Raw genomic sequence first — 9,864 nt, 5'->3', positions numbered from 1 at the left:
CCAACTAAGGTTAGAACCGAGGTCTTGCTGTTGATGTGAGCCTAAAGCACTTTCAAGAAAGGATTTCTCAGGGAGCTGATGAGAAAGGCCACGTGGGTGGCGGGGCCGCCGTGGCGTCCCTAGGCGGCTGCAGCGACCGCGTAGCCACGGTGGGACTATCAGTGGTCTTCTGACTGCGCCCAGGTCTCGGCGGGCGTCGCCGGCAGAGTCAAAGGTTACCGGGAGGATGATTTGGACCACGAGAATGCACGGGCGGAAGACTTTGAGCCCAGCCAGTGAAACAAGGTCCGGTGCCTAGGAGACTGCAGGGAGAGGCGACTCGCACCCAGCGAATCAGCTCCGGAGCCCTCCCCGCACCTGCGAGGTGGCAGGAAGGCGGGGCCGGGCCAACCGAGCACGCCCCCTGCTGGGCTGAGGCGCGGAAGGTCCGGCCCCTCGACTCCCCGAACCTCTGGGCCCGGAGAGTGGCCCCCCCTGCCGGCCCCGCCGTCTCACTGCACTAGGGGCTCTGCTGCCGCAGCCAGCCTCGTCGAGGCCAGACGCGGGGTGTGCACCCGGAGAGCGCGGGGCGCACCGGGTATGCGCGTGGGCATAGGCACCGGGCCGCCGCTGGGGGGCGCCGCTGTGTGCCGCTCCGGCTTCACTCAGCCGGGTCTTGGACACCAAAACCCAGCACCGCCCGCAGGGGCGGGGGGCGAGGGGCGGGGAGGAGCGGACGCCCCAAATCGGGGCGGGCTGGCGCCGGATCCCCCAGATCCACGACCTTTCCCCGAGTCTCCCGCGGGCTCCGCGGCCCCGGACGCCCCACCCTAGCCTAGCGGCGCGGAGCGGCACCTCCCGCTCCGTCCTTGGAGGGTGTGGAAGGGTGGGTTTGGGGCCGGGGGCGGGTCTGGGGGCGGACCCGGAGGCGGGGCTGTCTCTGCGGCAGGGCCCAGCTCCGCTCCCCCCGGTCTCTCTCTGTCTCTCCTCCTCCCTCCTCCTGCTCCGGGCGGAGCCCGGCATGGGGGGGCCGGCGCCCGGCAGGCCAGGTACGGTGATGTAGAAATTGGGGAGGCTTGGCGCGGGGAGGTGGGGTGGGGGGTACAAGGAGCAGGGAGGATTGGCAGGGCGAGAGACGAAGAAACCCAGGGTAGCTGGACAAGGGGAAGGGGAGGGGCGGCCGGGAACCTGGGGCCCTTGGATGGAGAGGGGATGAAGCAGGCCAGTTTTGGAAGAAACAGGGAAGGGAGAGGACGGCAGTGAGGAGGGGCGCCTAGGAGGAGAGGTGAGGATGAAGGCGCAAAGGAGAGTATATCTGGGGAAAGGGAAACCAGGGCAGGTACAGAGGCCGAGCTCCTGAGGTAGCTATGGGGCTAGACTGGAGACCCCCGGGTGGGACTGAGGGGCGGAGACTGGAAAAGGGAAGCCGGGAGCCTCCCAGTTCCTGGGGGAGGAAGGTGATTTGGGCAATAAGTGAGGCAAGTGGATGTCTCCCTCCATCGCTGAGCGTCCAGGGAGCAGGAATAGGGGTGGACACAGGCCCAACCCAGGCTAACTGGAAGTGGGGGACGGCAGGGCGCAGGGATAGATGGATGGGTGGTATTTTGGATCCCCAAGGTAGAAGGCTCCCACCCTTCATCCAGCATCTCCACCCTGCCCTCATGACAAACCCCCAACCCCCATCCCAGTCTCAGGGCCCAAGAGAGGGTGGGAGTCTGACTGTCTCCCCCTTCCCCAGTGGGGTGCAATGTACTACGCAAGTAGGCCCCGACATAACTCCTTGTCTGTAGGTATGTCCAGTTCTGTGTAGCTGATTTGTGTGTGTCTGGAGGTCTGTGTGTGCTGTGGGTGTGTCGGGGGGTGTTTATGTCTGTGTGCCTGCCTCTTCCTAGGTTGTGTTTACCTATGCCTATCTGTCTGGTCCTCTGTAGCTGTGGGTCTGTGGTTGGGTGGTTTGTGTCTGATGTGTGTTTGTGTGAGTACTGGATTCGTGGGGCCTGTGTGCTGGATCCGGATGTATTTACAGGATGAGAATCTGTGTTGATATGATCTCTCCCAAGTGTGTATTTGTGGCTCTGAACACCTTTGTCAGGGTGTGTGACTCTGTGTACATATCCATGGCTGTCTGTCTGTGGGTCCTGCAGGCGGTGTGGGGTTTTCTGTTCCTCCATCTGTTTTCCTCTCTCTGAGGACCCAAGTCACATCTCTGCTCCTCTCTCTCTCTCCTCTCTCATTCATTCATTCCTGGCTCCCACCCACCCCACATCTTTCTTTTTTTCCCTTCCCATTCCTCCCTACCAAGTGGATCCGGGACCCAGGGAGGGCCGCCCCCCGGGCCTGGTGGCGCTGAGTAGGGCCCCCCAGCCCCCACCTCCTGCCCCACGACATGAACCTCCTCTACCGGAAAACCAAGCTGGAGTGGAGGCAGCACAAGGAGGAGGAGGCCAAGAGGAGGTAAGACTGCGGTCTTGGATTACCCCATCACCTGTCCCACCTCTGCCTCCCCCCTGGCTTGGCCACATCCCTCGTGCCCTTCCTGGGTCCAGCAGCCTGGTCATCAGTGAGGTTTTTTGATCTCATTACAATTGCAGGAATAGCATACACCCTGTCCCCGCCCTGCTCCCGAATCCAGCCCTTGCCCTGGCCCTTTCAGGGGCTTCTAGCTCAGGAGCACCCTGTTGGCAATTCTCGGTCTCTGAGCCCCCAGTCACTCCTCCCAGACTCACCTCTGGCCTGGAGTCTCTCCATCAACTTGGGGGTGGCTCCTGCTTCCCCTGTCACCTGACCTTGGAAGGGGAGGTTCTGCTGCTCTCATGGCCTAGGGGTGGGGTCATTTGAGGGGCACCAGAGAGGATCCATTTGGCCCTCTTCAAGTCTCTTCTGTTGGGGTTGGTGAGTGGCTGAGTGGCAGGGTTATGCGTGTGTGCTGGGGCATATGCCTGCTGGGCTGCAGAAGCGCTGTGGCTGGGGACCCCTCCCTACTTGCCCTCGCCCTGCCCTCCCAGAGACCTGGATCTGGCCTCTGCCTTCTTTTCACTCCCATTGACTGCATAGCCTCTTGGAGCCTGAGTCAGAGCCACCTCCCTGTTCTCTTCTCCCTCCTTGCTACTGTGGAGTTTAATTCTTGTTGTTAATTAGATTAATCAGAGCTATCACTGCAGTGATCTCTCCCTAATGAAGGGTTAGTAGACAGGGCCTTAATGAGAGCCCACCCCACAGCAGCTCTCCCCTCTTCCCTGCCAGCCGCCCCCCCCTTCACTCACACAGAAGCTCAGGGACAGTGAAAGGGAATGGGGGTGAGCCTGGGAGGGTGACAGAGAGAGGACAGCTCTGAGGCAGAGAGAGAGGGAGAGGGGAAGGGAGAGAGGAAAAAGGATCAGCCAGGGAAGGGCGATGCGGCGGTACAGGCAGTGTCTGGGCGAGGAGGTGCAGTGTGGTGTGGGAGCGAAGGCCGCAGTCGCAGGACATGAGGGGAGGCCAGAGGCCCGGTGTGGGCCAGCGTGACAGCGAGCGGAGCTTCGGTGGCAGGTGGCATGTGTGCCAGGTGGGGTTGTGCTCCCCAGGTTCACGTTACTACCTATGTGTGACTCTGTCTACACATGTGCTGTGCTTAGCACAGCCCAGCATGCCCAGGCTGTGCTCTTCCAGGTGCAGGGATACTCCCCTGCACACACACTCAGCCCTTCTCTCTTCCTATCCCTGATTGTCTTACCTGTTTTTAAAGTCTAGAGGCGCTGACTGAAGCTTAGACTTCTGTGCCCTGGATCTTCAGGTTCTCCTCCTCCTCCTTTCTCCTCACTGGGAGGCCACCTGGTTGCAAACTCTTTTGGGGGTAGACAAGGGGGAGACCCAGACTTGAGTCCTAACCTCTGCTCCATCTTGGCCTTCTCTCCCCAGCTCCAGTAAGGAGGTGTCTCCCACAGGCCCGGCAGGGCCCGGGGCTGGCCCAGGGCCTGGGGTCCGTGTGAGGGACATCGCCTCGCTGCGCCGCTCCCTCAGGATGGGCTTCATGACGATGCCTGCCTCCCAGGAGCACACCCCCCACCCCTGCCGCAGTGCCATGGCCCCACGCTCCCTCTCCTGCCACTCAGTGGGCAGCATGGACAGTGTGGGGGGTGGGCCTGGGGTGGGCAGTGGGGGTCTCACAGAGGACAGCAGCACCCGAAGACCCCCAGCCAAACCTCGGAGACACCCCAGCACCAAGCTCAGCATGGCTGGGTCAGGGGCAGAGACACCCCCCAGCAAGAAAGCAGGTAAGACACCCTATCCCTCTTCAGGGAGCTGGGAGGATCCATTTCTGGCCAGGGGAGGGCTGCCTGGAGGGTTCATTCAGGCAAGAACCAAGGAAATGGAAGGTTCCATTCTCAGAGGGAATGGGGTAATTCCTCTCTGATGGACCTGAGATGAACCATTCAAGGACAGGGGATTACCCAGAAAAGTCCATTCTTAAGAAAGAAGTGGCCTTGAGGGCATATAAAGGTGGGAAACCACAGATTCTGGGGACTGCTGTAGAGAGACTGAAGGCTGATTGGTAAAGGAACCTGCTAGAACTAGGTGTGGGGAAAATACAGAGGCAGAGATGTCTTTGCAGCTGGGTCAAGAAATCAGAAGGGTTCTCCCTGTTTCTTTCCCCAACTGAGAGCTCAGTTAATTTTTCCCTTTTCAATCCAGGCTCACAGAAACCAACCCCGGAGGGCCGTGAATCCAGCCGAAAGGTTCCTCCACAGAAGCCCAGACGAAGCCCTAACACTCAGCTCTCCGTCTCCTTCGATGAGTCTTGCCCCTCAGCCCCTTGTCCTCGAGGGGGGAACCTACCCCTTCAGCGTCTCAGTAGGGGGTCCTGTGTAGCTGGGGACCCTGAGGTGGGTGCCCAGGAAGAAGAGCCTGTGTACATCGAGATGGTGGGTGATGTCTTCAGGTCAGGAGGGCGAAGTGGGGGGGGCCTAACCGGGCCCCCTCTTGGGGGTGGGGGCCCAACCCCTCCAGCTGGCGCTGACTCGGACTCAGAAGAGAGTGAGGCCATATACGAGGAGATGAAATACCCGCTGCCCGAGGAGACTGGGGAAGGCCGGACCAACGGGGTCCCAGCACTGACGGCAGCAGCCTCCATACACCAGCCTCATGTCCTTCAGCCCCATGCCCACCGCCGGCCGGCTTCAGCCCTCCCCAGCTGGAGGGACGGGACGCCCACCAAGACCACTCCTTGTGACATTCCCCCACCCTTCCCCAACCTCCTTCAGCACCGTCCTCCGCTCCTGGCCTTCCCCCAAGCCAAGTCTGCTTCCCGAACCCCTGGCGATGGGGTCTCAAGGTTACCAGTCCTCTGTCACTCCAAGGAGCCAGCCAGCTCCTCCACCCCAGCTCCCCAAGTGCCTGTCCGGGAGCGGGAGACGCCTCCCCCACCGCCTCCGCCTCCTGCTGCCAACCTGCTGCTTCTGGGACCCTCGGGCCGGGCCCGGAGCCACTCAACACCGTTGCCACCCCAGGGCTCTGGCCAGCCCCGGGGGGAGCGGGAACTCCCCAACTCCCACAGCATGATCTGCCCCAAGGCGGCAGGGGCGCCGGCAGCCCCTCCTGCCCCAGCCACCTTGCTCCCCGGCCCCCCCAGGGACAAGGCTGTGTCTTACACCATGGTGTACTCAGCAGTCAAGGTGACCACTCACTCCGTCTTGCCAGTTGGCCCACCCCTGGGTGCTGGGGAGCCAAAGACGGAGAAGGAGATCTCAGTTCTCCACGGGATGCTGTGCACCAGCTCAAGGCCTCCTGCGCCTGGGAAATCCAGCCCCCACAGCGGGGTTGTGGGCACAGCAGCTGGAGTCCTCCACCACCGAGGCTGCCTGGCCTCCCCCCACAGCCTTCCGGACCCAACTACAGGTCCTCTTACCCCCCTCTGGACATACCCAGCTGCAGCAGCTGGGCTCAAGAGACCCCCTGCCTATGAGAGCCTCAAGGCTGGGGGGGTGCTGAACAAGGGCTGTGGAATGGGGGCCCCATCCCCCATGGTCAAGATCCAGCTTCAGGAGCAAGGGACTGATGGGGGTGCCTTTGCCAGCATCTCCTGCGCCCATGTCATCACCAGTGCAGGGACACCAGAGGAAGAAGAGGAGATGGGTGCCACGGCATTTGGGGCAGGCTGGGCTCTGCAGAGGAAGGTCCTGTACGGAGGGAGGAAGGCAAAGGAGCTGGACAGTGAGTGAAGGGTTGGGAGTGGGAGGCAGGGACACGGGATGCCCATGGTGACTTGGGGGCGGTGCTGGAGGGGTTATTTGGAAGCCACAGCCCATTGTTCTGAACTGGGAAATTTTCTGGGAGTCTAAAATACAGGCGCATGCAGCAAATGGCTTAGGTTGCCATGTGTATGCTGGAAGGGCAGGAAGAACTGGAATAGGGAGGGGGTAGAACCTGACCCCGAGAGCAGACCTTTCCTCCTGCCACATCCTGCTCTACTCCCTGCCTGCCCCTTCCCTGGGCTGCAGGGCTGTGTGTGTGAGTGTGAGTGTGCGCACACTAGGAGCTAAACACAGCTGCCTCCCAGCTGTTACCATGGCAACCCATCCAGACAGGAGGGAGAGGAGAGGGAGGCCTCTACTGTTGCCTGGCAACGAAATGCTCTGCCAGGCCAACTCTCAGAGATGAGCTTAGTTCATATGCAGCCCTTCCCCCTCCCGCCCCCTCCCCAACTTTCTAGCTCAGGATTTGGGATTCTCCCCCTCTTAGAGAATAGCATCCCTAGTCTCTGCTTTTGTGTGTGTGGGGGGGGGGTGTCATTCTGGCCCCGTCTGGGTTAGAGGGCTTCTAAAGATAAAACTGGGGTAGGAGAGAGCCCTCTGACCAGGGATAGCGTTTGGAAGCAACAGATAACTGTTTCAGCTCAGGGCTAGACCAATGCATGGAACGCTGGGGACCCTCCTGTGTGTATGTGTTGAGAGACTGTAGTTGGGGTCCTCCCTTTCCCTGCCATGACCCGCAAAATGCAGCCACTTCTCATCCACCCGTGCTGCAGCATGCATGTAGCTGGAGGAACAGCAAGACCCATTTACAGGCACTGAGCACTTGTCACCCCAACAGAAGTCGACGATGGTGCCCGGGCCTGGAACGGCAGTGCCGAGGGTCCAGGCAAAGTGGAGCGTGAGGACAGGGGCCCCATGGCATCAGGGATCCCAGTGAGGAGCCAGGGAGCTGAGGGCCTGCTGGCCAGGATCCACCACGGAGGGGACCGAGGAGGGAGCCGCACGGCACTGCCTGTACCCTGCCAGACCTTCCCTGCCTGCCATCGCAATGGAGGTGACACCCTGCCCAAGGATACCTGTCCCTAGAGGGGGCAGGCAGGGTGGTGGCAGGCCCCCAGGCTGGACATCCTCACCGCACATTTCCATCCCCATTATTTGGATAAAATGGGGTGGGGGGAAAAAAAACGGGGTGAGGGTAGCCTGGAAGGGGTTGTCCTGGGACCTGGGAACCTGATAGCTTCTTCCCTTCCTCTTTCCACCTCAGACTTCACTGGAGGCTACCGCCTGGGGCGCTCAGCCTCCACTTCTGGAGTCCGGCAGGCCGCACTCCATACACCCCGGCCCTGCAGCCAGCCTAGGGACACCCCGAGCCAGGTAAGGAGGAAGACAGAAGACCATGGGGGTGCTGGGTTTTCTTTTGTTTGTGAAAGAGCAGGTTGGGAAGACTGGGTATGGGATAAAAGCAAGCCTGCCAGATTAGCAAGTATGTAGGGAAGAACAGAAGCTGCTGCTGAAGATGGGCAGCCAGGCAAGGCCTGCTGGAGTTCAGTCAGGGCCTCCAACTGCCTATGATGAGCCCTTGTGCTTTTGAAAAATGGTATCCCTTCTGGGAGGGATCAATTGGAAAAATGCATCCTACTGGGAATTTTTACAGGTTTTCTTTTTTCTACGGATTTTTTTAAGTGTCCCTTTTCAGGGTGACACAGGCGTAGACTGGCACCAGGTTCAGTCTGGCACAGTCAGACAAAGGATGCAAGGGTAGATGTCTGCACTGTCCCCCTCTTCCTACTCCTTTCCCCACCCCCATCCTCCTAGCCAGGTAAAGAGGGCCAGACTCAGGCAAGACAATACCCCTCCCCACCACCCAGGCTGACAATGTGGGTTGCCAAGGCCCCTTCATTCTGAGGTCCTTGACCCCCTCCCTATTCCTTTCTCCCCCGTCGGTCCGGTCGGGCTGGCGGAGGGAGGAAGGGGCGCACAGACCCACCCTGCACTGCCGCCACCGCTGCCCCTGCCGCCCCAGCCGGCCCGAGAGCGCGAGCGCGAGCGCGATGGCAAGCTGCTGGAGGTGATCGAGCGCAAGCGCTGCGTGTGCAAGGAGATCAAGGCCCGCCACCGCCCCGACCGGGGCCTCTGCAAGCAGGAGAGCATGCCCATCCTCCCCAGCTGGCGGCGAGGGCCGGAGCCCCGCAAGTCCGGCACCCCGCCCTGCCGCCGGCAGCACACCGTCCTCTGGGACACTGCCATCTGAGGAGGGCGGGAGGCCGGGCTTCGCCTGGGGGGACGGGACGGGACGGGAGGGGTGGGCAGGCCGTGCTGGCTGGACACTTGCTTTGAAAGAGGGTCACTTGAAAGGACCAGGCAGGAGAGAGCTCGGGAGAACACCTGCCCTCCACCCAAACCCCAGAGATGAGGAGTCTGCCGGCCCATCGGGCTTGGGGCATCAGCAGCACCCCCAGACCTCTGGGGGAGGAGGGTTTGCTTGTGATTGGAGGTGAGGCTCTCCTCGCAGAACCTGGTTGACCCGTCCGTCCTCGTCCTCGGGAGGGCTGCGAAGGCAAGCCTGTGGTCAGCATGGGGGAGGAGGAGAGGGCTAGGGAGAAGGGGCGGGTCTAACCGCGGAGTGGCACGAGCGGGAGCTGTAGACTGGCGATTTTATAGAGGCGGGGATGGGGAGGGGATTTATTTTATTTATTTTCACCGGAGGGCAATTCTGGGCCCTTCTGTCTACTTCTAAGTGGGGAGTGGGGGGCTGGGGGCAATTAAAAGGGAAACTAGTTTGCACTCTCCCCAATACCCAAGGCCCCACCATCCATGCCCACCTCAAAGCTAGGGATTGGTCTGGAATGGGGAGTGGAGCAGGGGAGGGGAGGGGCTCAGGTGGATGGAGGGCCTTAGGCCATTTACAGTACTTACCAGTCTCCTGAATTTGGTAGTGAGCAGTGGCCTGCTCTGAGACAGGCCTTATTTAGCTCTGGGTGAGGGTCTAGCACCAGGGATGGGTGGGCTGATGGGGAAGGAGGGACATTTTAGTGGGTGGGGGGTGGTCAGGGTATTTATTTAAATTTAAAAAAATCAAAAGATGTCAGGAACTTTTTTTTAATTCCTTTCTTTTCAGAATAATATATTAAAAGACTAACAATCCTAGAACTGGTTTCTTCTGTTTCACAGTGGACTCCGCCTATCTCATACCATTCCTTTCCCCTCTGGCCCTTGGTTGGTGGGAGGTACAGTTTGTACAGGGAGGGCTAAGTGGCTGTGGCTAGTAACAGGCAAAGGCAGTTACTGGAGGTAAGTCTGTGGGAATGCCACCACACCCTGACTCAAAGCAAGTGAATAATGCGCACTGCTGGCGATGGGCCCAAGCAGAAGAAATATTCAGACTTGAAGCCTGCCATCAAGCAGCATATAGTTACTCAGGGAAGTGAAACAGACACTAGACAGTGCTCCAGGAGTAAGAGAAGGGCTGGAATGTTCGAGAAGTAATGTTCTATTCTGCAAGTGATCCTAAAGGACAGGTAAGATTTGGAAGGGGGGTGGGGGTTAGACAGATCACAATAGAATTGTCTGGAGCAGCAGAAGATGGGGTAGAGGAGCACAGAGTTTGTTTAAATAATGCAGAGGGCAATATGGAGTCAGCTGTAGTGCAGCTGGC

At 60.1% G+C, this 9,864-nt stretch overlaps 1 protein-coding gene across 2 annotated transcripts; it reads left to right on the top strand.

Moving 5' to 3' along the window:
• Positions 1-913: 913 nt before the first annotated feature.
• NYAP1 (neuronal tyrosine-phosphorylated phosphoinositide-3-kinase adaptor 1) lies at positions 914-9,293 on the top strand. Of its 2 annotated transcripts, none has more exons than XM_004691893.2 (7): positions 914-1,028; positions 2,282-2,433; positions 3,877-4,232; positions 4,651-6,168; positions 7,048-7,263; positions 7,474-7,583; positions 8,191-9,293. In XM_004691893.2, exons 2-7 carry the CDS (start codon positions 2,366-2,368, stop codon positions 8,458-8,460), a joined length of 2,538 nt encoding a protein of 845 aa, XP_004691950.1. In that variant the 5' UTR covers positions 914-1,028; positions 2,282-2,365; the 3' UTR covers positions 8,461-9,293. The 2 variants fall into 2 exon arrangements, with proteins under 2 accessions (XP_004691950.1, XP_012587442.1); XM_012731988.1 differs by lacking the exon at positions 914-1,028 and adding an exon at positions 1,073-1,769.
• Positions 9,294-9,864: the final 571 nt, after the last annotated feature.

This window comes from Condylura cristata, unplaced genomic scaffold, assembly GCF_000260355.1.
Source record: "Condylura cristata isolate star-nosed mole 26May11 unplaced genomic scaffold, ConCri1.0 scaffold00032, whole genome shotgun sequence".
NCBI classification, from domain to species: domain Eukaryota; kingdom Metazoa; phylum Chordata; class Mammalia; order Eulipotyphla; family Talpidae; genus Condylura; species Condylura cristata.
This window is presented reverse-complemented; position numbering and strand designations above follow the sequence as displayed.

Bases quoted from the DNA above. Each gene is read 5' to 3' on its own strand.
- NYAP1 (XM_004691893.2), top strand. From the start codon at position 2,366: ATGAACCTCCTCTACCGGAAAACCAAGCTGGAGTGGAGGCAGCACAAG. The intron at 4,233-4,650 runs GTAAGACACCCT...TTTTCAATCCAG, and splicing joins ACCCCCCAGCAAGAAAGCAG to GCTCACAGAAACCAACCCCG. The intron at 7,264-7,473 runs GTGACACCCTGC...TTTCCACCTCAG, and splicing joins TGCCTGCCATCGCAATGGAG to ACTTCACTGGAGGCTACCGC.